Raw genomic sequence first — 27534 nt, 5'->3', positions numbered from 1 at the left:
GCTAGTTCTAAAAATAAAACATGTTAATAAAAACACCATCATAATTTCCATCTTTGTCACATCCCAACGTATTTCACAGCAAAACAATCCAACCAGTAAATAAATGTTTCTAGCCATAAAATCACTTGCAAGTCAAAACCAGTAACAGCTACACATACAGAATATATCATGCCAAATTACTGTCCACTACTATTAATTACAACAAAACCAGATGTGAGATATCTTTGTGAGAGGGACATCCAAACACTTCATCTTCAATAGAATGAAACAGTTAATTGCTAAGGGCTCTCCACATTTCTGTTTAAAAAAAGTTTCTCTCACTGAATTAGACCAAGCCTTGAGCCACATCACCATTTGCTGAGCCTCTGTCCAACATGCTTTAGTTACTGGCAACGCATTTAATCCTCCTCTGCTTGCACAGAAATTCATCTTTGAGTTTGGCAAGAAAAGAGCTATTTCAGAATGAATGCCAGAAGGTAATTTATTGAACATCCAATGCTCAGGCCCTAACAAACAAGTTGTATTACACTGCCTCCCTGTGCACAGTGTCTGCCTGAAGCTCAAATGAAAAAGGCTGAAGAATCTATATTAGACATGGAACTAACCAATAATTCCCAAAGGAATGATAACTATCTTACAGCCTGTTCTCAAAAGCATTTAAGGAGTTTTGAAAAAATCTAGACAGAAAATAATATTGAACTGTGGGATTTGATTTCACTTAAATAAAGAAAGAAATTGCAAAAGTAAGAAAGAAAACCAGGTAAATTCATATGGCGGACTGCTTTTTTATTCAGTACTTGTACAACATCTTGTATAAGAGATTCTTGGGATGAATCAGGATTTCTAAATCATAGATGAAAAATCATTGACAAACCCCAACAATTTTACAGCAGATAAAATTGCTCTAGTCCAAGGAAGAAGCATTTTCCTATTTAATACACAAGATGAACTAAGCCAAAGTATTTCAAACTCAAAAATAAACACAGATAACTGTTCATCTCTGTGGGCCTCATATGACATTCTGAAATGAAGAGAAATCACTCCTCCAATGCTGACCATTCAAAACCTAGTAAAAGTAGTTTCATGTGTAAGTCAAAACCCCAAAATGTTCGTATCTAGCACCCTATTTTTTTAATCAGTATCAAGCACATCAACACTGATGTTCAGAATTTACAACAGCCTCATAGAGACATTTAGTAGAGAGGTTTAAGTTCAATGTAATCACCAGTTCCAATTCTTTCACAGACCATGAAAACACAGCATTGCAGAAAAGATTAAAAAAAAAAACAACCAACAACAAAACAAAATCTACAGTTGAATTTTACTGGGAGAGAGAGGAAGGTGTACTTTATAACATTTTTAAGACTAGCTGGCCCTTAAAAAAGTAGTCGGGTCCTTAGGTTGAAGTACAGAAAGGTCAGATCCCTGAAACTAAAAGAAAGTGAATCAGTCAAAAATGAGTGAAGCAAATGCAACTGATTTGCTCATTTGGACAGCATGGAAGAATCAGGAAAACACACAACCTACAATCTCTCAAAACACGCAGTTTACAGAAACACTGTCACAAGCTAAGCTTCTAAGAGCTGTCAGCAGAATGTCTGTAATTCAGCTTTAGACATGCAGGTAACTGATCCCTTTTGTTCAGGGAAACTAATTAAATGGAAACAAATCAGCTTTACAAATGAAAGGGAGGAAGGTGCAACACTTACAGCAGTTGGATCCTTCAAATGGAGCTGAGTTGCTGTCACTTGTTTGAAACCACCAGGATAGCTAGAAAAACAGAACGAACATAGAAGCTTAATGCTATATGCTTAAGCATGATGTTAACACTAATATCACTTCGATAGGACAAGGGGTAACGGCTTTAAACCGAAAAGAGGGTAGATTTGGATTAGACACAGGAAATAAATTCTGTTATTGTGACGGTGGTGAGGCCCTGGCACAGGTTGCCCACAGAAGCTGTGGGTGCCCCCTCCCTGGCAGTGTTCAAGGCCAGGTGGGACGGGGCTTTGAGCGGCCTGCTCTGGTGGAAGGTGTTCCTGCCCACGGCAGGGTGGTTGCAACTAAGTGATCTGTAAGGTTCCTTCCAACCAAACCCTTTGATGATTCTACAATTCACTACATTTCAAACAGTAGTGTAACGGTATTATAAGCCTCTAAAAAAGGAAGTTGTTCTCATGAGGTCAACAACTATACAGCACTAGAAAGATACTATCCTGTTCAGTATCATAAGATTAACGCCATTTGTACTTTCTTCTTTATTCACTTGAGTATTAAAAAGTTTGTGTTTCACAAGCAGACAGGTATAAAACTGATTAAATACTCCATCACAGCTACACAATATGATAGGAGTAAGATTCGCAAAAGTTGGAAATATTTGAAGATGATAAAGACTTGAAGATGATCAAGACTCACAACCAGTCCGTGGTTGACATACAAGATAACCATTTTGAACAGTACTTATTATTTTCTTACTATTTTAAATAAACCTTAGTATGATTTGGCATATGTACAGTAATAAAATTTGACTTTTACCGCAATGCAGCCATCTTTCAGAAGTCTACGTGATATGGCAAAGTTGCACTAATTCATAATGCATATACTTTAAATGAATGATACAGTGGTGGAAGAAATTACACAGATGTCAGGCAGAGCTCAGTTTCATTTTGATTTAATTACATAACCAAGTATCAGCCCAAGTGAAATGAAAACAAACCCAACATCACTAAAACATGTCTACTAGGGAGCCGCACAGATTTAAGTATTTGTTTTAATTGCAGAATTCTTTTCACTTACTCAAAAACAACTTAGCTTCTTAGGCAAGCGCTTTAACTTACAGAGAAGTTTTTAGTGAAAATTTTTAAGAAGTCATCGGGATGGGGTGAAGAAAAACAGGTGTTAATTCCTGTTGACTCTGAACAAGAACTTCTCAGCAATTCAGCAATGGAATTTCGAGATTGAAACATGAGTACTAGCAAAATTAGCCACCTTAGTGTGATTTCATTATCTCCCGGCTGGATACATTTTAACACTTAAGAGATTATTATCTAGTGCTGTCACTGTATAAAATGGAAGTGACTGTTCTTACTCGACTCAACTGCTCATTGCCACATCATCTATAACTGGTTATGGCACTTCCATCTGTAAACAAGTTATGTTACAGTCTGCCAGAATAACATATTATCCACTATTGTATACATCAGTATGTCTTAGGAGCATCTAATTTCTTACTAGTTTTTCCAATTTCTTTTTTTTTCATCCTCTGATTCAATAATATACACATCTTGATATTTATGTTAGGTAGATATGTACTGGTAGGATAAAGTAATTGAAGTTGGCAACTGCATATATCTTAAATGCGCAGTGCCAATACGAATGTCTTCTGCTGCTTAGTAAACAGAATAGTCCTGCTCATTGGGTTCACTGGTTCACACAAAACAACCTGGCTAACCAAATCTTACTTACTCAATTGCTCTGACTACTTTTGAGTCAGATTGTTTCCCTACAAACATACAGCAGGGCAAAAAAAAGAAAGAAAAGAAAAAAAAAAAAAAAGAAGAAAAAGGTTTGCATTATTTTAAACACTGTAGCACATGCAAAGAAAACCCAAAACCTGTAAGCAGGAATTCGCCTTTGAACCAATATGCTAAAAAAGACTTCAGCTATTAAGAAAATATGACATTAAATTTACCACTAGCTCATTTGAGTATTTATTATAAAGCTTACCCAGTATGTGAAGAATATACCTTCTGTTCCCATTTGTTACCAGAGAAAGCAATATGTCTTGTATTTATTATGACAACATGATCTCCGCAGTCACCTACAAGGTAGAAATTAGTGGAAAATATTAAAGGAACCATAGGAGTACTCCACCAAAATAACAACTATAAAGTGTGCGACACATACGTAGTAGCACATATATACATTTGTCATAAGCTCAGAGCTTGAGTCACATCACCTAAATCTGCACTTAAATACCAACTTTAATTACTATTTTTGTTAGTATTGTCAGGTTATAAGGCAGGTGAGAAGGTTAAAAAAACATCAGGCTAGATAATTAAACCATTGCAATTCTTCAGCTAAGATCTGGAAAACTGGCTTACAGGCAAATGTATTACTTTATTCAACAGATTACGCTGCATATGCACCTACATTTCTAAAAACCAAGAATAAAAAAAGGTTAGTTCTAAACAATGATCCTAAATATTTGTTTAATTTTAGTTTTCTTATAAAAACAGTACCAACATTTACTGGAGGACTGAATATTCTGGGTAACTAAAGTAATTCTATTTTTATAATTAGAGCCTAGGGCTAAATACGTAAAAGAAACAAAAAGACTGTGGGGGAGAAAAGCCCCACAAAAAAAAACATAAACTAGCTCTGTTGGGGAAAAAACCACATTTTTATCAATCAAGCAGAAGTTAATGTTACCGCACAGATATGTTTTGTGTTCTATCAGCAAACTTCACACCAAAAGTTTTTTAAGTGCAAAGACTATCACCAATACCTTGCCAGAAAGTTACTTTAACAAATCTTATTTACTAATAAAATGCTAATAAAACCCATACTATCTCAAAAACGTGATGGAAATATGAAAAAAGATGTAGTTCTTCATTTCAGAAGTAATGAACTTGATCAGCTGTATAAGCTATAACCACCCACTCAATCAACTGGAAAATGATTTGCCCAAAGTTCACTCTCATGTGTTTTACCATATTAGCATAACATAAGTATTTGAAGAGGCTCATTTGATCAATTTTGAGTAGGTAACAAAGCAGCTACACTAAGAAGGACTTAAATGGAGCACGCATTTTTTTACAGGATCATATAATTAATCAATGCAAGTTTCACACCCTATTTTTCTACCATTCTTTAATCTTGTGTTCTTTTAAAGCTCTACTTTCAACTACAGGTACGTGCAAACACAATTTAAACATCTTCATTGATGCAGCCTTTCACCACTGACAGATCAGTTCTAAAACCACTGTATGTCTAAATAAACTTCAGGGAACTGACCCAGATCCCTCTCCGCAGAGCTGCTCTCCAGCAGGTCCGCCCCGAGCCTGCACTGGTGCATGGGGTTGTTCCTCCCCAGGTGCAGGACCCTGCACTTGCCCTTGTTGAATTTCATCAGGTTCCTCTCTGCCCAACTTTCCAGCCTGTCCAGGTCACGCTGAATGGCAGCACAGCCTGCTGGTGTATCCACCACTCCTCCCAGTTTTGTGTCATCAGCAAACTTGCTGAGGGTGCACTCTAACTCTTCATCCAGGTCATTGATGAAGAAGTTGAACAAGACTGGGTTGAGTACTGACCTCTGGGGGACACCACTAGTTACAGGCCTCAACATAAAGAAAGAAGAAACATAAAAATCCAGACTGAAACCTCCTGAACTAGGTTGTATACCCTTACTTCAGACATATGATCTGACAGCATCTAAAAATACGAGACTCCGGAGAATAATGAAAGATTATCCCCAAAACAGAAAATAAATATACATGAAATCAAACTTCTTTCCTTCCCTAACCACAGCTTAAATTCGGCTCCAGATGCTCTTCAACACAATAAATACACAATGATTTTATAGAAGTGTATCTGGATACCACATTAAAAACGAAACAAAAAAATCCCCATAATGTTATTCTGTCTAAGGAACTTTTATCTCACAGACACTAAAACATTTCTTGTTAGCTCAGGAAAAAAAAAAAAAGAAAAGAAAAAAAGAAGTGTTAAGTACACCAACCACAAATTCATGCATGCTTTGCTCTCTTAGAGAATATCAAATGTCTCTCAGTAGTAGTAACCGATCAATGTTAGTCTCAGGTGTAATGCATTTGGTACTGATTTACAGAATACTTTAGAACAAATAAAGTTATCCTTTAAATGACTTTTCAGGGTTTTATAACTTCATGGACATAAAAATATCAAAGATCTTTCCCACAGGACAACCAAAAACATTTCCTCTCAGCGGCTGCTTTATTTTTCAGACAGCCTTAGTCTCCAGTGACATCTTGTGGATACGCCACAATTTGCAACAGCAGCACTCCAGTACCAATACGTCCCTAGAACACTACAAATATCACCTTCTATTATGAAAAGCCGATCAAGTATAATTTTAGTTTGTACACTCCACAAGTATCAGCAAAGTTTAATGCCTCCCCTATGTTTCAGTAATGTCTCTTCAAAAATTTGCATGAGTATTACAGCAAGCACCATACCATCAATATGAGGAATCACCTTTTTATTATCTATAAAATGCTTATAACTGCAAGACAGGCACTACAGCATTATGAAGATCACAGATACATCTTTACTGCTCAATCTTCTGATCTGCAGGAAAGTAAAATGACTTTTTCATTTAACCAAGAAGATTTCTTTCAACAATGATTATGTCGCCCATTTAAGAACCAGACAGGTTCCAGTCTCCTCATCACAGAGCGTCTGAGGTTGGAAGTGACCTCTGGAGGTCATGTTGTCCAATCCTCCTGCTCAAGCAGGACCAGCTTTTGGGTATCTCCAACGATGGAGACTCAGCAACCTCCTGGGCAACCACTTCCAGTCACCCTCACAGTAAAAAAGTGTTTCCTGATGTTCAGAGGCAACCTCCTGAGTGTCAGTTTGTGCCCGTTGCTTCATGAAGACAGGACCTCTCTGCAACTTATTCATAATGATCACTCCAAAACTCTGTAGCATTGTGCAGTTACTAAACATAGCATTTAGAAAATCTAATCAAGAATCACATCAGTGTTTCATTATGTGCACTGCAAATTAAATCTTTGCATTTAAAATAAATGCAACAAAACACATTTCAAGGTTTTTAAAAAAATGGAAGCACAACCCACTGTAATTCAGCTACTAAAAATAAATTATGAATTCCTACCAAGCTTTATATGAATTGGTAAAGAAAACAATGTAAGGTTGTAGAGGGGTATAAAAGCAAAAGATGAGAACGAAAACTAAGACACCTATAATTTACAACTGAAAAAAGTAACCTTACGTTTCAGGCTTAATTTTAAAACTGAAATCAGAAGAAAAACACAAGCGAAGGAAACCAAATGTGCTTTTATCTACTGCAATACTCACTCAGTGCATGATAAATAGGTTTATGCCTGCCTTCAAGCCTCATCACAGTCGCAGCTGCTATTTTTCCTGGTGGCTGCATCTTGGCATCGAGGAGATACCAGGCTCTAGCAAAAGTAGCCCATTGCTGAAGAGGAAGAGAGGCTGCACTTAACAGAGTAGAAGAGCACACTATCATACATAAATCTAGCTTTTCTAATCAGACCAACACTTTCTTTACACTGCAAAATACCAGAAGGAATACTCATATTCAGCAACACCCCCTCTGAACAACCTTTAAGCGGACGGAACACGCTGCCGTACACCCCCAGCCGTACGTGCATCCCATGCCAGTGCCGGTACCAACACTGAAGGGTGACCAGCGCGCAGGGCTTCGTTTCAAAAACGAAGATCTCTTGCTGTAAGCTTCCATTACTTCTAACTGAGATGCAAAACCGCTGTAGGCTGTTTAACGCCCATCGCCTCTTTCCCTCAGTGAAGGGAACAACCCAGATGTAAAACCGCTGTAGGCTGTTCAGTGCTGACCGCCCCCTTCCCTCCCAGCGAAGGGCACAACTCCCCAGACGCAGCTTCATCAACGCGAGCAGCCGGAGCCGCCTGCAGCCCGCAGCCCTGTCCCTCACACACCCCCGGACCGCTACCGGCTGCGCAGCGGGCCCTCGGGGCGAGCACCGGGGCCTGCTGCCCCGCCGCCCCTCACGGCCGCTCTGCACCATGGCGGCCGCCCGGGCACAGCTGCGAGGCGGCGGCCGCCCCAGCACAGCCCGGCCCGAGGGGAGAGGGCCGCGCTCACCTGTGCCGCCTTGGTGTAGCTGGCCATGGCCGCCCTCCCGGCGCGGCTGAGGGGAAGGGAAGCGGATCCCGCCGGCCGCCGCACCGGCGGGAAGCGGAAGCGCTGCTCTGGGAGGGGCGGTGCAAGGGCGGCAGCGCGGGCGGTTCGGAGCGGCGGCGGCTCCGTCCCCGTCCCTGCCGGGCCATGGATCGCTACGTCCTGCTCCTGAGCTGGGGGGAGCGCCGGGGCGGGGGGGCGGCGGCGGGCGGCGGCGGGCCCGGAGCAGGTAGGGTGCGGGGGGGGGGGGGGGGGGAGGGAGGCTGGAGGCCGCGCCGAGCGGGAGCCGCCCGCCGCGGGGCCTGCGCGGGCTCGGCTGACGAGGGCTCTTCAGCGGCCGCGGGGCCGGGGGCTGCGCCCGTGCGGGCTTTGCTGGATCCCCGCCTCGTTACCCCCCGCTTTTGTTCCAGGCTAAAAGTCTCCGCTGACTGAAACCTTCAGAAACGTAGCGGGGGTTGTGCTTTGTCGCGGCGCTGCCGCGGAACTCGGTAGCGGCGGTACCGCGGCGAGAACCTTGCGAAAATTGCCTCGTTGAGTTCCAGCAAGTCTGTGGTTGACGCTTTTTTGAAACTAAACTTCTAATATTAAGCTGAGCATTATACCGTGTTCGCAAGAAAGCGAGACTTAACTTCTGGAATTCAGTCGTTTTAAGAAAAACTTTTTATTTCAGCAGGGACCGCTGCGAGCCTTTGCCAGTTCCTGAGGGAAAGCTGCGCCTCGGCTGGAAATGCAGACGGGAGCGAACTCCCAGGTAACTGTGGCCGTGTCCCGCAGGGTACGGCAGCTGTTCCCCGGGAACTGGCCTGGGCCGCTTCGTGCTCGAGGCGAAAGCAGTCGGAAAGTCAAGGAAACCCAGCCTGAGCCTGCAGCCGGGCTGCTCCCGCGCCTGCTGCCGAGAGCTGATGGCGTTTCCGCTGCTGAGCTGTTAGGAGATGGCTAGATAGATTGGACGTGAGGAATGAAAGACAAGGGGTTTGGAAGGCAGACAAATTTCAATCCAGTTTAGCAAGGAAGAGTAGGAAAGGGCTCGTTTCTCATGTCGGTGGTGTTTTGGTTATTTTCATTACTCTGATGATGCCTTCTAATTTTTTTCCGTGGAAGCAGTATTTGTCTGCTGGGTAGCAATTCAGAAACCCGATCCACAAATATCTGTTAAATCATTTTATCATCTTACAATAGGTTTCTGAAGATCTGCTGTAGTACTTTTAGAGGTTGGGTGTTTGTTTTTAGTTTTTATAAAGATATGCTTTCACAGAATCACAGAATGGTAGGGGTTGGAAGGGACCTCTGTGGGTCATCTAGTCCAACCCTCCTGCCGAAGCAGGGTCACCTACAGTAGGTTGTAGAGGACCTTGTCCAGGCGGGTCTTGAATATCTCCAGAGAAGGAGACTCCACAACCTCCCTGGGCAGCCTGTTCCAGTGCTCCGTCACCCTCAGAGGGAAGAAATTCTTCCTCATGTTCAGACGGAACATGTTTCTTCCTTCTTTACTCGGTTTGGATATCTAGTGTTGAGCTGTTAGGGCTCATCTTGTCACAGCTGTCATCAAATTGTGATTCCTGTGGAGAAACCACTATAAACTGTTAAAATTCATGAAAATGGGAATGTTTAGCTGTGTTTCAACTTCTGTGCTTGTTATTGCATAGAAATGTTTAGAGAGCATCTCATTTTGTGAACTGCGTAAACCCGTATTTATGAAAGTTGTGGTTTAGTTCAGGTATGATACAACTTCTGCAAAAGGAGAGCAGTAGTGAAGAGGTCCAAGATCTTCTTACTTGTTAGCAGTCAGAGGATCATTAATAGTTAGACACTTGCCAAGGCACTTACCTACACCTTAGTATATTTAGAACTTAGTGATAGTGCCAAAGGAAAATAGAACTCAAATCATTGTGGCACATTAAATGACTTGTGTAGTCTTTCAACAGAGATTATAATAGGAAGAATAGACTGTAGTGGATTGATTATTCTAAATAATTGTTTTGTCTCTTTGCAGCATGTTCCGTGGCTGGTATTCCAGGTGTAAAGAAGTGGTATTTTGCGAGTCATGTCATATGCAGTTATTATCAGGTAAGACATATGTTTTTTCAGACTGTAAGTTTCTCAGCAGTCTGCGTGTCTCTAGTTCAAGTTGAAGCTGTGATGTTCAGAATTCCTTTTGCTTAATTAGTTCTTTTTGCTTGATTAGTTCTGCAGTTCTGACTGGGAGGAAATAAATTTTGACACACAGAGAAATGAAGACTCTCTCCAAACAAGTATTGACGAATGCTTGGGAGTCAGACAAAATTTTGAAGAAGATGACAATAACAGTAGAGAGTCCCTGTCTATGACTGAGTATGCATTTTTTTTTTTTTTAAGGTATAGTGATCTGACATTTAACAAGAATAACCCAAGGGAATCAAGAAAATTTAACAAGTAAAAGTAATTACCAAAGCAACATTTAACTATGAACAGTCCTCTATTGCTGCTGAAAATATTTTGTTTAACATAGCTGTAATTTTTTTAGCTACAGATGATTTTTGTAGGATAATTGAACAGTTTCCTAACAGCTGACGGTTATATAGAGGAAGTTTGTTGCTAATCTGTCTTGAATCCTACCTCAAGTTTTATTGCAGATTGTTTTGAAGTCATTTAGCCTTCTGGCTCAGTGAAAGGGGAGAGAAGTATATTTCATTGCCTAGGTATGTTTGTGCAGAATTTTAAAGAGATAAGATACTTACATCGGGTAGTATTCATTAGCTCTAACTTTTTATTTCTAAGTGACTTTGCTTATATCTTGTTTTAACTGTGTTGCTCTTTATTTTCAGCATCTATGAGGAAGCTGCAGAAAGCCTGCATCAGTTAGCTGACAAACTGCCTGCCCCAGGTAATCTCTCTTAAAAAAGAAATCTCATTTGAGTTTCTCTTTTTAGTTATTACTCTGAAAACTCAGCTGGCAAAATCGTAGTCGAATTGAAAAATTCAGGGGATTTTAGTTTGTTAGTTGAATTGACTCGTGTGCAGCTCTTGCTAGTAGTTTAAGGAAACTGAGCATAGCTGACATTGCAAATCAGCTTACAGAGTAGTTTGCTGCTTGTTTCTTTGGAAGGCTGTGTTTCAGTAAAGTTGAAGGTAGCTATTTGTATAATTAAGTTTTGCATCTGAAAGGGCACCAAAGTAGTAATAGACAGTAAGCCATACGAAACTCAACATGCAGCCACAGGAAGTTTTTATGAAAAAAATGAAGGTGTTGACATCAGGCGTTCATCTGATCTGCCAGCTGGTTGCTTGTGGGTGGAAGCAAAGAAGCTGTGAAGGAGCATAGAGCAGAGCTATTGGATTCAGATTTTGTAAACTGGAGATGCAGATCACCTTGTATGTTAGGGTTACATAATGTTGCCATAGTTGATTTGGGATAGAAAAGGAACTGAATGAGGAAAGAATGAGAAACAGGCAGTTTAGAGATGTTAAAAGGAGGGAAATGGCATAGCGTAGTTGTACTGGAGACAGGGATACAGGACTTTAATCTGACAAATACAGTGCGGAGTGAGAGAGGGGAAAGGTGTAGAACTGCTGTAACTGAGCAAACAGCAAAATATTTAACTTCATTTTGTGTTAAACTAAGAAGAGCAGCGAGAGATGAACTAAAATGCAGTCTGGGAGAGTTGTGGTTGTTCAGCCTGGAGAAGAGAAGGCTCCGGGGTGATCTTATTGCTGCCTTCCAGTACCTGAAGGGGCCTACGAGAAGGCTGGAGAGGGACTTTTTACAAGGGTATGTGGTGACAGGACAAGGGGTAATGGCTTTAAACTGAAAGAGGGCAGATTTAGATTAGATACAAGAAAGAAATTCTTTGCTGTGAGAGTGGTGAGGCGCTGGCACAGGTTGTCCGGAGAAGCTGTGGCTGCCCTCTCCCTGGCAGTGTTCAAGGCCGGGTTGGACGGCGCTTTGAGCAGCCTGCTCTGGTGGAAGGTGCCCCTGGAGCTAGATGATCTGTAAGGCCCCTTCCAACCCAAACCATTCTGTGATTCTATGAAGTTTTAAGCCTTGCTGAAGTTACTTAAGGTAACTCTTTAAGCCATTTCAGTGCTGTCAGTAATAATCAGTACTTTTCTGGCTATAAATGAGTGGACCATTTACTGAATAATGGTACTTTGAGTCACATATAACTGTTTTTAAGGCAGAGCAATGGTTGATGTAATACTGCAAGCTGTTGAACAAGATGGACCCAAGTTAAAAGACTGCTTACCTGCTATTGGTGCCCTGAAACACCTGAGAGAATGGCACTCGGCGCAAATCTCCATTGCAGCGAATGACTCCAAAGGGTATGCTCTTTAGTTTAGGTGTACAGACAAGGTCACTCTTGTTTCGTGTTAGTATATGGCAGTGTTTTGTTTTGAAGCATTTTATTTGAAACTAAAACACTGTAGTGTCTTTAGTACTTTACATGTATATTTTGCAAGTATGTAGATTTGTGTTCTGTTGTTGTTTGAGGGGGGTAATTACTCATACTAGTTTATTGTAAATGTGTGCCCTTACCAGTGAGGCAGGCAAAAAGGCAAGCCCTCTGAAGTGCCTGTTACTATGAGAGCAGAAAGTAAAATACTTTCTTTTTCACTTTCCTCCCTATCACTAGTGTCTTCAGTGTGCATTCTGTCTTTTGAAGATTTACTATGCTACACAGTAACTTGTATTGATATATAGTTTTCCATGTTTTGTCAAATGAATGTAGAACTCCGCGGGTTGTACTTTACATTTTGTATTACCTTTGGTATGACATTTTGGGGGGGGGGGTGAAGTACGTCTGATTTGTTTTTTCTTGATACATGCAGTATCAATGCTCAATTACTTCATGTATGCTTCCGAAGAGTCGTAACACTGAAACTATTAATTCAATTTGAAATTAAATCCTGTAATTTCCTTAATATCCTCCTCTAATTGACATAAATAGGCCATGATGTGTCTCAGTGTAAACCACAGTTGTTATTTTTTTTTCCCGTGCACTGAATTATTGTATTGGTATTTAATAACTTGGCACTTCACCCTCCACACCCAGAAGATTCAAGTTTGCTTCATGGAATATGGGGTTAAGCTTAATCCTAAATTAACAAAACTGTGTAAAATGAAAAAGTCAAATGCCATATACCTACTATATAGTACTTTCTAAAGTATACGGAGGAAGATGAACTTGTTGCAGTGACTTCCATGAACACTCGATCTCAGTGCTCATTGATATCTTCCTGTGCAACTGGCTTTTGACTGAAGAAATTTTTCTGCTGCCTTTTCTGAAAAATGAGACTATTTGGGCATCCAGTTTCTGTGACGAAAGTTTTCTCACTTCTTCTTCCTGTTCTCTTGATGGTACCGATTTCTCTGAGAAGACAAACTGCCAGTGTGACCCACAGATACTGACTGTTCTCTCTCTCGCTTGTTGTTGAATTTGGGTAATACTTGTGCTGCAGGCATATCTCTACTTACAAGGCTAACTTCAAACTCTCCAGATGGACCAGTGATAGCCTCAGTGATGGATGCCTGGCTTTGCTCCAGCTTCTGTCACCCAACCTTGTTATGGTATGCCTGCAGCTTGCCATTGCCGGGGTGATTTGATGTCTGGCTGAGTTCTTTGCTGTCACGTTCCTGGAGGATATGAACAACTTCCTTTACAGAGACTGAACCAGCAATGCTGTAATATCTTGTACTTTGTGGAATATAAAGCTATATATGTCTGTCATAACATAGACAAGACTATTCAGTGCTAAGAGGTAATAGGTAAATTCAGTCAACTTACACTGCGTGTTAATTTGTAACACTAAATTTGGTAAGATTAATTCTTCCTTGTTTTTACAGTAGTTGGCAAAAGATTGCAGACTATCTATCAGCAGACTTTGTATCCTCAGATAATATCATGAATGTTATTGATTTGAAAGAACTGTGGAGAGGAAAGATTCAGATATGGGAAAGAAAGGTAAAATAACTTTTTAAAAATATGGTTATTTTTTTAAAGCATCTGTGTACATCATTTAAAGCATGTATTGTACAGTGCATTTTATGCTTTAAGGCAAATTTGGTTTTGATAGTGTAATTCAAAAAGGCAATGTGCAACGTGTCTTGGTGGGTGGGGGAACAACTTGCGTTTTAGTATGATGAAAGGATAAATGAGATCAAGGCGTCGAAATTTGAATTTCAGAAATCCAGGTGCTCTCCTCTGAAATATTTGCCTTAGAACTTCTTGTTCAAAATTAGATTGTTTTGTATCTATCGCAAATCATTATCATGTAACTCTGCAAGTCATTGTTGCAAGCACACATCAAGTGTTTCTGCAAAGACTAATAGCTCTGTGATTGTGAAAGACATTGTTTACACTTTCAGTATTAAGGTTTTGGATATAGTAGTTGGTTTCCTGAGTCTAATATTTTTACTTAGTTTTATGGATCTGCTGGAAACAAATAGAATACTATTTGTTTAAAATGATAATACACATAACTGGCTGAAGAGAAAGAATTTTTCTCTTTTGACACGTTTGTTGTCTCTTTATTTTTTTCTCTAAGTTTGGATCAGAAGTTAGGTTTCCAGAATTTTGTATGAAGAGCCCTTCAGCAAAGACATTCAGCACTTCACATTTAAGTTCTTGCTTTGCCGTTAAAAAAGGGCGACAACCGAGGAATACTGATGCTTTGCCAGAGGTAAGTATTATTCTTGATCTTTCTTTGAGCCACTAGAATTCATTTATTTTACTTTCCTGAGAAAATAAGTAATTGGGAAAACCTTAGTCAGAATTGAAAATTAAACTTAAAAGTAATTGAGTAAGATCGAGGAATGCTACTTTTGCTCATGCATGTTTTCAAAACAAGTCCTTAAAATTTCATCTGTTTGTTCTTCGGAATGCGATATCAAGACTTTTCAAGTTGAAATTGAGACTTTCAAGTTCAGTCTTAATACTCAAAATATGTAATTTATTTGTGAATTCTGCATTTATTTCTACTTCATTTGAAAAGTTTGGTGATGGTTTTTTATTACTGTTGCTGTTTCTTGTTTTCCACTGGAATTAGGTATTTGATGGGAACTCTAGAATCATGTTTGTTGATGAAAACAAAAAGGAGTGTTTATGAAAAGTGATATCAATGAAGAGATGATTATTTTGATTGTTAAAAGATGTACATTTTGGATTGCATTTGTATGTTCCTGGTAGATTTTATTTTTCTTTGCTTTTGAATAAGAATTACAAGCCATTTGATGGGTTGACATTCTAGAAAGTGAGTTTTGTTAGACAGAATTAAATACCTTCCTTGTTTTCTATAGAATTACCTTTAATATGGTATTGTACAATGTTTTTATATTCCTTTGTACCTCTTTCAGATGTACTTGTAAGGCAAATGCCTCCAGCAACACACTTGAGAAAGTTCTACAGAGATAACATCATATATGGTGTTACAGATGTTTCATTTGATCTCGTTTCAGGTTTTTCATTACTACGGTCCTGCACTAGAATTTTTACAGTTGGTGGTGCTCTCTGATCTGCCCTCCTGTTTTATATCAGATCTGGAATTCGAGCTGTATCCTTTTTTAGGGTTCTAAACTACTAATGGCAAGGTCGATAGCAGAAGGAAAACAATCAGGATCTATCCATGCAAGTAACACATGAGGATTAGCAAGGACTCATTCTATTCCAGCATGCCAAAACAGTCATAGTGATTCTTCACAAATAGACGTTATGTTGAAATATAAATTGCACTAAAAAATAGTTGCTTATTGCTACGTTATTGCACTTCTACTTTCTCTGCTGATGTGTATGCTGTTTGCGGGGAAAGAACAGAGAAATATTTACTGGTGTTTAAGTTTAAAAAAACCCCAAACCTTACTCCTTAATGTATGTAGTGTGTTTTGCAATATAGAAACATTTTTCCAGAAATTGTGTTTTTATTGTGTAGGTGCAAAATCTGTGACAAGGTGTGGTGGAGGACTTTTGTCTTCAGTTGTGTATGCTGCAGAGGTCTCAAGGTGTATTCATATTGGTTTTAAATTTATGTACTTTTGATATGAGTCTTGGTGTAACAATAGCATCTTAGGCTGTATAAGCCTGTTAGGATTTTGAATATATTGTTATCTGTTTATGCCTGCATATATTAAAGGTGTCAGTGGTCCTATTTCATCATATAACGTTTCCAAGTGCACCACTTTACCTGGGCAGGTGAGTTTCATATCTTTTGTGGTACTGGAGTATCAGATATTATGCACTTGGAATCCTTATTTTAAATCTGATGGTAGCAATGACCTGGATGAAGAGTTAGAATGTACCCTCAGCAAGTTTGCTGACGACACCAAACTGGGAGGGAGTGGTGGATACACCAGCAAGCTGTGCTGCCATTTAGCGTGACCTGGACAGTCTGGAAAGTTGGGCAGAGAGGAACCTGATGAGGTACAACAAAGGCAAATGCAGGGTCCTGCGCCTGGGGAGGAACAACCTCATGCATCAGTACAGGCTTGGGGCGGACCTGCTGGAGAGCAGCTCTGTGGAGAGGGACCTGGGTGTCCTGGTGGACGACAGGTTAACCATGAGCCAGCAGTGTGCCCTGGCTGCCAAGAAAGCTAATGGGATCCTGGGGTGTATCAAGAAGAGTGTGGCCAGTAGGTCAAGGGAGGTTCTCATTCCCCTCTACGCTGCCCTAGTGAGGCCCCATCTGGAGTAGGGTGTCCAGTTCTGGGCTCCCCAGTTCAAGAAAGATGAGGAGCTACTGGAGAGAGTCCAGTGGAGGGCTCCGAGGATGTTGAGGAGACTGGAGCATCTCTCCTATGAGGAAAGACTGAGGGAGCTGGGCTTGTTCAGCCTGAAGAAGAGAAGGCTGCGAGGGGACCTAATAAATGTTTATAAATATCTGAAGGGTGGGTGTCAGGAGGATGGGGCCAGACTCTTTTCAGTGGTGCCCAGTGACAGGACAAGGGGCAATGGGCACAAACTGAAGCACAGGAAGTTCCCTCTGAACATGAGGAAGAACTTCTTCCCTCTGAGGGTGACGGAGCACTGGAACAGGCTGCCCAGGGAGGTTGTGGAGTCTCCTTCTCTGGAGATATTCAAGACCCGCCTGGACAAGGTCTTGTGTAGCCTGCTGTAGGTGACCCTGCTTCCGCAGGGGGGTTGGACTAGATGACCCACAGAGGTCCTGTCCAGTCCCCAACATTCTGTGATTCCGTGGTTCTGTGATGCATGGAATTCTTTGAGAAGGTGGGGTTCCTTAAGCTGTTCTGTTCAGGAGCCTGGCAAGAAAGAGTGTCAAGGAGACATCTACACTGCTTTTGGACCAGATTTCTTCTCTTTCTGGGAAGGTAATAACTTCTTTTTAAACCTAGTCTCTGTGTAAACTCCTGCAATATTTAGTTCTATAAGCAAATTTGACTTTTAAATGTGCATGCTGTACAGGTCTTGAAAATTTGTAAGCCAATTGAATGGTTTTACCTTTGTTTTGAATAAGTTTCAGTCTCCTAAAACATGTAGTTACTTTTAATCCTAATCTGACAGGTAATTTATGTGCTATCATAATTCAGCTTTTTTTTTCAGCAAAAGGCAGGTGTGTGTGCAGCTCAGAAAATTTATCTAGCTAGTCTGAAGTGGCAAGCTTTTTTATTTTACATGTGCATATTCTGTGTTTCCATTCTGATTTTGGATAAGAAGAGCTCTGGAAACATTTACAAGCCTATCTTTTCTTTTTCTTTTCTGCCCCTGGAATGATAGTATGATTATTCATAGCCACAATATGAGTTTGAAGATGTTTTTCCTGAATTTTTAAGGTAATGTGTGCTCGTTTAGGAAAGTTTTCTGGTGTGTATAAAATAAATCTGTGCCAAACAAAACAGAGCCTGCAAAGTGAAAATACTGACAAAATTACAACGAATAACTTAAGTTCTTTATTTACTGTGGAGTTGGTATTCCATTATCCAGCTGTATGTTTAATCTTCAGCTTGGTCTTTAGGTTTTTAGTGATTTTTTTTGTCTGCTGCCACTCCATTCTCCGTTATGCTTAGCCAGAAAAGAAGTAATTTTTCCAATGCTGTTCCAAAAGTATCTTGTGGAATAGTTTTATATTGGTAAATATCCCAGTTAATTTTCATTTTACTTGAGGATACTGAACTCTTGGTCAAAGATCTTTTTCAGTCTAAGAGCTTGCATGTCTACTAGTTCCTTTAAAGAAAAAGCCAAAACCAGTTAAAACATGGTCTCAGGCTACTATTTAGAGTCTGCATATAGAATCATCGAATGGTTTGAGTTGGAAGGGACCTTATAGATCATCTAGTTCCAACCCCCTTGCCATGGGCAGGGACACCTTCCACTAGGTCAGATTGTTCAAAGCCCAGTCCAGCCTGGCCTTGAACACTTCCAGGTAGAGGGCATCCACAGCTTCTCTGGGCAACCTGTTCCAGTGTTTCACCACCCTCATGGTGAAGAATTTCCTCCTTGTACCTAATTTAAATCTACGTTCTTTTAGTTAAAAACTATTACCCCTTGTCCTATCGCTACATGCCCTTGTAAAAAGTCCCTCTCCAGCTTTCTTGTAGGCCCTTTCAGGTAGGCTGCTGTAAGGTTTACCTGGAGCCTTCTCTTCTCCAGGCTGAAGAGCCCCAACTCTCTTAATCCTTCTGCAGAGGAGAGATGCTCCATCTCTCTGATACGTTTTGTGGCTCCTCTGCACCTCCTCCAACAGATCCATGTCTTTCCTGTGCTGAGGGCTCCAGAGCTGGATGCAGGACTCCAGGTGAGGTCTCACCAGAGCAGAGTAGAGGGGCAGAATCCCCTCCCTCGACCTGCTGGCCACGCTGCTTTTGATGCAGCCCAGGGTATGGTTGCCTTTCTGGGCTGCGAGTGCACACTGGTGGCTCATGTCCAGCCTTTCGTCTATCAGTACCCCCAAGTCCCTCTCCTCAGGGCTGCTCTCAGTCCATTCTCTGCCCAACCTGTATTTGTGCTTGGGATTGCCCCAACCCATGTGTAGGACTTTGCACTTGGCTTTGTTGAACTTCATGAGGTTTGCACAGGCCCACCTCTCAAGCCTGTCACGGTCCCCCTGGATGGCATCCCTTCCGTTTAGTGAATCAACTGCATCACACAGCTTGGTGTTGTCAGCAGACTTGCCAAGGGTGCACTGAATCCCACCGTCCGTGTCACCGACAAAGGTGCTAAACAGTGTCGATCCCAATACCAGCCCCTAAGGAGTGCCACTCGTCACTGGTCTCCACTTGAACATCAAGCTGTTGACCACAATTCTTTGAGTGCGACCATCCAGACAATTCCTTATCCACTGAGTGGTCCATCAGTCAAATCCATGTCTCTCCAATTGTGACACAAGGATGTCGTCTGGGACAGTGTCAAATGCTTTACACGAGTCCAGGCAGATGATGTCGGTTGGTCTTGCCTTATCCACCAGCACTGTAACCCCATCATAGAACATGAATGGAGTGTTTCCAATGTAACAATTTCCTGTAGGGATTTTTTTTCAGTCTACCTACTAGAAATATTATGCATTTGTAGGCTTTTCTAATAGCTTTAAAAGCATTTTATTATTGCTTGAGTATTCAAATACTTGTGTGTTTTTCGATTAGTGCTTATTGGCCTGAAATTTACATATAGACATAAACATAGTCCAGTATCTGATTATTTGAAAAGGATAACAGGTAGGGAGGAAAAAAATTACATGATATCAAAGGAACGCAGAGTCACTGATGCAACTATATCTTTGAATTTTCTTTTCATTCTGGATACCGCTCTACAGAAGAGTTTTTAGCCAGATTATTGGAAGACTTGTAATAGGTAACATATACCTGTTTATGTAGGAAATAGAAATTCAGCAGTTATTGATCTCTCAACTGGAGCAAAAAATAAGCACAATTTTTACAGCTTCTGTGTCAAATGCTATTCTGTCTTGGTTGGTGTGAATGAAAGAAGTGATGAGTAAAGATGTTTTTCTTCAACTGAAGTACATTTGAAATATTGCAAAATCAGTAGCTCAGGAATTAAATGTAAAATAGGTTTCAGTAATATTGCATGTATTGTATTTGCTCGCATTATTTAGGTAGGAGCTTTATTTACATTACCATGTAATGTAAGCAGTGTAGTGATCCCATCCCCTGCCCAGCTGAGTACCAAGAAATGGAAGGAATATATGGCTAAGAAACCAAAGGTCATTACTGGTAAGTAAAGGGGAGATGACTACAGGTGTATTTTGTTGTGGTTGTATCTAAATGTGTATGTATATACAGATATACATGGTGGGGTTTTTCTGTGCATTTGGAATGCCCTTTTTTCTCCAATGAAATGGAGTCGGTGATTGTAATCTTTATTAACACAGAAGATTTTGGGGAATGTGAATTCAGCTATGCAGAATTGTTGTAGAGGAAAATTGAATATAACATCATGGTGACCTTTAAGGAAACAATGTGCACCTCGTTAAACCATTTCTGTGTCCTGTCTGTCAGCTAAGATGCAGCTTGCACATACCTTTGTAAGGTGATTGTGTGATCCGTGGGTAAAGAGGTTTGCTTCTGCAGGTGGAAATACGGTATGCTTCACCTAGATTCTTCTGTTCTCACTTAAGCATTTCCAGAGGTTCTTCAGTGCACTTGCATTTAGTTTCAGCCTCTTCCCAGGAGAATACAGAACGTCAGGAAATGCCGAACGCTTCCATTCACCAGAGAGCCAGTGTGCTTAACTGGCGATTGGGAATAGGCCCCTTCTTCCTGATGGGGCTGTGCTGATGGCAGCTGACTCCCCTTACACAGTGTGCTAATGCTTAGAAATGTTATTCAGGAAGTGAGAGAACAGAATCATGCAGATGAAGACGGGGTGGAGTTTCCCAGTCAGACAGTATTTTAGGTGAGATATATTCACCTTTATATGCTGCCTTGCAAGTGGAGGCACTGTAAGAGTAGTGATAGTGAGGTTTGTAGGGACCAAAAACATCAGGCTAAAAGGAGCTTGGTGATAGCCCAGTGCTTAAAGTGCTTATCTAGGGCAGGATAAGATACAGGATTCTGTCTTATTACGTGATTTGGTTGTTTATACAGTGGTCTAAGTATATAATTCTTACGGATTCCAAGGAACAGTGACTCCTGTTGCCTGCTGAAGGTATTGTTTGTAAACGAGTATGCAGATGAGGACGGCTGACAAAGACTGATGCTCTTTCAGGTTTTGGGATAGGCAAAAATTTGAGAGGAATTAGGAATAGCCATGTAACAGGGCAAGAAGCTGAATTCTTGTGAGTGAGGCTGTCTGTATCTAGATTCAAAATTATGCGCATGTTTGGAGGTGGTAGAGCAGAGCAGAGAGGGTGTAATTATAGGAACGATCACAGCAGCAGCATTTACAGTGTATTGGAGAGATACTGCTAATGCAGTCAGATGAGCGCAAGATGCCTGCAAGATCTCCTTTGCCCGATAGTTCAGTGGAAGGGTTTTATACAAGTATTAACTGTAATGTGATTAGTAATATGCAATAGGTTATTAGGCCTCTTGAGCAAAACTTTGAGTAGGAGGAGAAACATGGCCATTTAGACATATTTGCTCATTTAGCTGAAAACTTTTCTAGTGGCTACCGCTAATCTGACTATACTAAGGATTTGCAAGCAACGATCTCTTCGGTCAATGGGAACGTGCAATTCTCTGAATTGGTAGTTGTCAAATACTAGGTAAGATTAAAATGAGAAATAAAAGCTTGCCCATGAGGAATGAACTTTGAGATGCCAAGGTAAACTGGAAGGGGAAAATATTTCAGATTGCTAGGTGAATGGGGAACAGGATAATAGTGAAAGAGTGTCTGGAATCTTTTAGCTTTCTTGTTCCTTTCTTCCTTTTTTTCTTGAGTTTATATAGTTTATATATAGAGATAGTGGGATTTGCCATCTCTTCCCTTCCCCCTACAACATAAACTTTTCAAGAAACATTGGAATACTTTATATTTAAAATATGTAGTACAAAAAACCGGCAAGCTCTTCTTGAGTTATTTATTGAGATAGTACTGCAAATATCTTGTGAAGTGATTTGACCTTTAAAACTTAGTACCTTAAGAAGTATTCATTCTCTCAATTTCTACATCTACCGAGGTGCTAAAAAATGGGTTTTTTTGTGTAGGCAGATAGCAAGCCCATCCTTTTAATGTTACTACTAATTCCTACGTTAATTTATTTTCAGAACTGCATACTATATGTGTGTGATTTTAAAATAGAATGTGTTTATCTCTCGCCCAGGCTATGCACAAGTGTAAAGCAGTAAGCAAAACTCATATTAATAATGCAGCTTCCCTGGGAAAAGCGTGTACAATATTGCCTCTTTCTTCTCCAGGTACATGTTCTTCCAGCGAACATTTACCATTATTTCAATCCACATATGCAAAAACGCCTTGTTTTACGTAGCAGAACCAGAAGATACCTAGCACAGTGTTTGTCTAACTCTTCATTGTTTCACGGTGGAAATATAACTTAGCCAGTTGAAGACTGGCCTTTGACTAAGACCAATTAAGGAAGTTCCCCTGGCTGGCGGTGAGAGTTGCCAGATGCACGTTGGAGCCTGCATTAGAAAGCTGGCCTCACTGTGTTCACAGCAGTTTGGTGCTGGTAACGTGCTAGTTTTAAGCCAGCAGCGTAGTCCAACTCGTCTTTGCTGCTGTAGCTTGCTTTTTTTGCGTGTTCTTCAGTTTTTGGCTGTAGTTTAAGGGGTAAATACCAGCTGTAGTTAGTGTGTCTCCTAAAAACATGTTTTTAGGATTTCTCACAGAAGAGAGCAAGTGAAAGAATTTTGATGGCAGGTTATAGCTCGTTTTAAAGCTGTTTTCCTGACAGTGTTTCACAGTTATGTCCTGGTGTTTTTTAAGTTCCAGAAATTGAACTGAAAGGAGAATCTTGCCGATATTATTTCTTGCTACAAGGCAATGGCTCTGGAGGATGTAAAGCAACCTTGATTCATGCAGCTAGCCAGATCAATGGTACAGCCGCTCTTGCTGCAGTAAATAGAAAGCTAAAGACAAAAGAAGAAGAAACAGAATCAGGTAAGAGTTATTACTTATTTGTTGAAGAGTATCTGAGTGCAGGCAAACGCTACTAAAATTTATATGTCACTTTTATTCATTCCAGCCTGTGTTAAAAGGGAGAAAACAAGGAGAAACATTACATTTTTATGAATATTCTTTCATCGATGTTTTTTCGAATTGATAAAAAATATAATAAGAGCTTATTTATTCACACAATTTGCTACTGCCATATTTTAAAAACCAACTACATACAGTTGTAGTCAGTCATTTCTCATAACTGTGATTAGTTGTAAATATTTTAATATACAGAGGCATCCAGGTAATATTAATGCAAATCAAATTTGCAGAAATTAAAATTTTTAAAGTATGGATTGTTGGTGTAATGGCTGACCAGCCTGTTTCACTGATGATTTAAAATAAAAACTGCAAGGCCAGCAGGCAAGTTGAATTTCATGATGATGTCTTCAGTTACCTGGCGGATGACCATATTACTGCAGGGTGATTAGGATATGGGCTGTCAGATGATCAGCTGCTCCACTGGGTAAGAGCATGTATGTAGACATTTATCTTAGAATAGTTGTCCTGTTACAACTACACGTACTAGATAACTCTGCTAATTTGTGTATTTGCTCTCAGTAACACTCACAACGAAAAAGAGCACAGTGACCTGCATCTTACCCTCTTATTTGATTATTACTGAAATAAATCTGTGTGCGGTGTGACTGACTGCTTACCATTTGTCCCAATTAAAATCCCATTACTGTGGTGACGGGAGACTGAAAGTCCTTGACCACATGCTAGGAGAAAACTTTTCTTTCCTGGTATCAAAATTACGATTTTTTTACCTTCTTTAAATGTCAGTCATGTTAATTGTGTTGTCATTATATTGCTTTTGTACCGAAATTCAAGAATACTGGTCACACATCTATTCCAACTTATCCACCTGGTGTCTGGATTAAATTATAATTAATTTCCTTTTTTTTTTTTTAATTTTGATTAGCCATATTTGAAAGTCTGGTTCTTTCCTTTGAATATGAAATTTGTATGTCTGCTGGTTTTGTGTCTTTTTTAAGAAGTAATGACTCGGTGTATCCAAAGTAATATGAGAGAATCTAAATAATAGGTTTCTCCTAATCTGTACAGGCTTTCGTATTGCTGACTTTATCAAGTCTCTGCCACATTTTTGTGGAGAGGAGATTGTACAGAAAGAAAAGCAACTGTGTCGTCTCCAAGTGTTTGCCTTGAAGGAATATCTCAGTAAGTAATGAGGAGAGCACTGGTAGTTCTCAAGCGAGTGTTTAAAAGGTCTTAATTTCTGACTGAATGTGACAGCTCACCTGACCAGTGGGTTGATCACTTTGTGAAGAAAAATGTGGAGCTTTAAAAAGAAACTTATAGTATACCCATGATTGTATGTCAGATAATGACTTAGATATTGAGGAAAAGAGAATGCTGAACTTAAAGTTGGGGGGTGTTTGTTACACTAAGACTTTGAAAGTTTGAGCATAGTTTTGGAATAATTCTGTGGTAATTAACTTTTTTCTCTGCTCTTATTTTTAAAGCTGCTTTTCCCCAAAAAAATCTTATTGCTGGATGTACCTTTTACAAAAATAAGAATTCTGTTTTATAATTTTCCATTTTTATTTTATTTTATTTTATTTTATTTTATTTTATTCTTTCTTGCAAAAGTCTTGAACAGCAGAGGAGAAGTATGCATTGGAAATTTGTTACATTTATCTTGATACATCATTCATAATAATAACTGAAATATCCTCCTCTGTAGATTTTCATGACTTTGCAGAGAAATACTTTTGACTGTCCTGCTTTTTTCTAAGACCATTGCTGAAAGAGACTCAATTAAAACAAAAAACGCTTCTGAGAGATTGACTAGATTATTGAAAATGGCATACCGTGAAGAGAATTTAAGTGTATTATCATTAACAGAATACCAGCTTAAGGAAAATAAGATTTCTGCTAATCGTCTTGTCTTCCACCCCTCACCCTACCAACTGGCAGTCCTTCTCAGATTCCTCTCTACTTATTCCTGAGGTTGGGGCTGCTTTGGATTTTGTGCTTTAGTTTATTTCGAGTGGGCTGCTCTTTTCCATTGGGATGAAGGCTGAATAGGAGTGGTTGGGATTTGCTAGTCATCCAAAATCATATCAGAATTACCTGACCCTTGGTGTTCTGACCAAAGAGACGGGAACAGATTGTCTGTGATGTTGGAGCCACACTGCTGCAACAGCAGTGAAAATAAGACGAGTAGGAGGCTCTGCAGGCTGGAGCTTTTCGTGTTCAGGCTCAGCAAGTCCAGGTGTTCATCTCTACTCGGAAATGCACATATACAGAAATGAAAGGTGATTCACATGTGGCTTCAGCTATTCTCACTGCTAAATTTTTTTTACTTGCCTATGGAATAACCACCTGTGCCTTGCTTAAGGGTACAGTAGTAAGTGTCAAGTTACCGTACTTGCATTATTGTTTTGGGGTGGGGAGTTTTTTGTTATTTTTTAACAGGTTCCAGTTGTTCTTTGTTACTTAGCAAGTGCAGTAGCTTTTCTTTCTTTCTCTTTCCTTTTATAGAGAGAAAGGAATTGACCGGGCAGCCTCCAGTTATTTCTACTGAGGAGTTCAAAAACATGTTAGAACTTACAAGAGAATGTTTTTTGGACCTGTGCAACACCAGTCTTCCTAAACCTGTTCTAGAGAAGGTTGCCAGTGAAACTAGGTCATGCACTGTGATCTCTGGTAAGAATCATTATTTGGAAAATACACTGCTTATTCTCTTTTGATGTGTTTTCATACCTGTTGTTCACTAAAAGAAGGAGAGTCTTTTACCAAAACAGGGGAAAAATGGAAGCTTTCTAGGCTTTTTTTTCTAACTGAAATTACCCTTGCATTAACTATTTCCTTTCTTTTCCTTAACAAAAAAAAAATAAAAATGCAGAAAACGTTTCTGATTACTGCACCAGGCAGGTTGTCCTTATATTTTATACTTTTATATATAGATAAAGGAATATGTACATACATATAGGTAGATAAAAGGAGTAGAACATCTAGATAGATAAGAGGAGTATATATGCAGATATATATTTCTTTAAAGAATAAGATTCTTTACTTCTGTTAAGGGTTATCCATCATATATTCCTTACAGAATCTGATTTAATGGAGCTAGATCCAATGGAGTGGCCAGAAAGACATGTTCTTCAGAATTTGGAAAACTCTGAAAAAAGCAAACAAAAAATGAGGTAATGGTTAAATATGGGAGATTTTCTTTGTAGTGGCCATTGAACATCTCTCTAGAGGAACTGTATATGTTGATAGCCATTTTGTAAACAGTTTTTAATTATATTCATAAGCTTTCGGAGGAAACATTGCTTAATGCTAAAACTAAGTTTCTGTCAATTTCCAAAGGTGTATTTTCTTGGTATTTATAGTAGTATTGTTTTGAATTTTTTTTTAATTGACAAAATGTAGCTGAAAATGAGCTAAAAGTAACATAGTTCCAAAACTAAATTACCAAAATGGCACTACTAGAAAATAGTAGCTATAGTAGAAAAACATAAAAAAGCTTTTTTTTCCCCCCAACACGCGTAGAAAGATAGTACAGCGGTTTTTGTCAGCATGTACAATGTGTTTCTAATCTCCTCATATTTCCTAAATAGTCAAGACATAGTATCAGATCTCAAATAATTTTGAAGGTCCTATTGGTTTTATGTTTGAAATCTATATTTAGTTTTCTTTTTCCTTCAGTGCTATTTGAGTGAAACCTGTAGTAGACCTTTGTGTCACTTAGTAGAGCCTATTGATTTCAGTTTAGTTCTCGCTTTTGTATAAGACTTAATGATCTTTGCTGGGTCTTAACATTTTTGCTGACAGACCGTTAGAGTCAGGTGTCCAATTGCCTTTTTCTTAGTCACTTCCAGCCCCTGTCTGTCTTTAAAATACCATCGTTGGCCATGGCTTAGATTGGAGTTCTGCATGTCAGAAATTCTCACGTGCAATATCTGCGTTTGCATGGCTATTATTATTATTGGCTTTTGTTTCTTAAATAGGTAAAATTCTTCCTTCTAATCAGCTTTTGAAAAGCTTTCTGAAGGACCTTTCTGTTTCATAGTCAGTTAGTGTTTATTTAATTGTATTCGGAACTGGTTATCTTCTCCTTATATTGAATCAGCGTACAGCATGTTGCTTAACAGTAAAGAGTGATCTTTGTTATACTTGAGTGAAGACACTAAAACAAATAGAGTTGAGAGTTGCATACAGTAGTGGCTTTTTGGTTCCTTTGCTGAATATTGTATGTCTCTTTTTTCTTAAATGGGGATTAATTTTTGATTTTACAGGTCCATAAATAGACAAAAGGGATGAATAATGTTCTTACTCTGTTGTATTTCATAACTAAGCTATAAAATCTTCAAGAAATTGCTTTCTTCAGTAGGATGGTAGAGAATTTGCATCAAATATAATTTATCATATATCATAACATTCATGTAAATGTTCAAGGAGCAACCTTGTTCATCTTACTTTGGAAATACATTTAATTGCTCCAGACTAGCGATGGTGGGGTTTTTTTTTTTAATGCAATGAGATTACTACAGTGAAAAGAAAAAAAAAAACCTTGGATTGGTCTTTTTTTTGTTTCCTTTT

General features: G+C 39.6%; 2 protein-coding genes across 4 annotated transcripts in view; one reads left to right on the top strand and one right to left on the bottom strand.

Moving 5' to 3' along the window:
• MRPL13 (mitochondrial ribosomal protein L13) overlaps nt 1-7981 on the bottom strand; it is a 37128-nt gene extending 29147 nt beyond the window's left edge. For both annotated transcript variants that reach the window (XM_075415632.1, XM_075415633.1), the window contains exons 1-4: nt 7871-7981; nt 7081-7204; nt 3727-3820; nt 1710-1770 (exon numbers count right to left, since the gene is read on the bottom strand). In XM_075415632.1, coding sequence (XP_075271747.1) covers nt 1710-1770; nt 3727-3820; nt 7081-7204; nt 7871-7897 — 306 coding nt within the window. In that variant the 5' untranslated portion in view covers nt 7898-7981. The remainder of the gene's footprint in view (nt 1-1709; nt 1771-3726; nt 3821-7080; nt 7205-7870) is intronic.
• An 18-nt stretch (nt 7982-7999) lies between these two features.
• Nucleotides 8000-27534, top strand: part of MTBP (MDM2 binding protein) — a 34050-nt gene continuing 14515 nt past the window's right edge. The window contains exons 1-15 of one of the 2 annotated variants that reach the window (XM_075415630.1): nt 8000-8135; nt 8577-8657; nt 9900-9973; nt 10092-10237; nt 10711-10769; nt 12061-12205; nt 13728-13845; nt 14429-14563; nt 15339-15433; nt 17129-17201; nt 19940-20057; nt 22732-22905; nt 24031-24144; nt 25471-25635; nt 26042-26135. In XM_075415630.1, coding sequence (XP_075271745.1) covers nt 8054-8135; nt 8577-8657; nt 9900-9973; nt 10092-10237; nt 10711-10769; nt 12061-12205; nt 13728-13845; nt 14429-14563; nt 15339-15433; nt 17129-17201; nt 19940-20057; nt 22732-22905; nt 24031-24144; nt 25471-25635; nt 26042-26135 — 1673 coding nt within the window. In that variant the 5' untranslated portion in view covers nt 8000-8053. Of the gene's footprint in view, nt 8136-8576; nt 8658-9899; nt 9974-10091; nt 10238-10710; nt 10770-12060; nt 12206-13727; nt 13846-14428; nt 14564-15338; nt 15434-17128; nt 17202-19939; nt 20058-22731; nt 22906-24030; nt 24145-25470; nt 25636-26041; nt 26136-27534 lie in introns of those variants that run through there. The other variant, XM_075415631.1, reaches the window with a different exon arrangement.

The sequence above is a fragment of the Opisthocomus hoazin genome, chromosome 3 (assembly GCF_030867145.1).
Source record: "Opisthocomus hoazin isolate bOpiHoa1 chromosome 3, bOpiHoa1.hap1, whole genome shotgun sequence".
NCBI classification, from domain to species: Eukaryota; Metazoa; Chordata; class Aves; order Opisthocomiformes; family Opisthocomidae; genus Opisthocomus; species Opisthocomus hoazin.
Note: the sequence above shows the minus strand (reverse complement) of the source record. Positions and strands in the feature narration are given on the sequence as shown.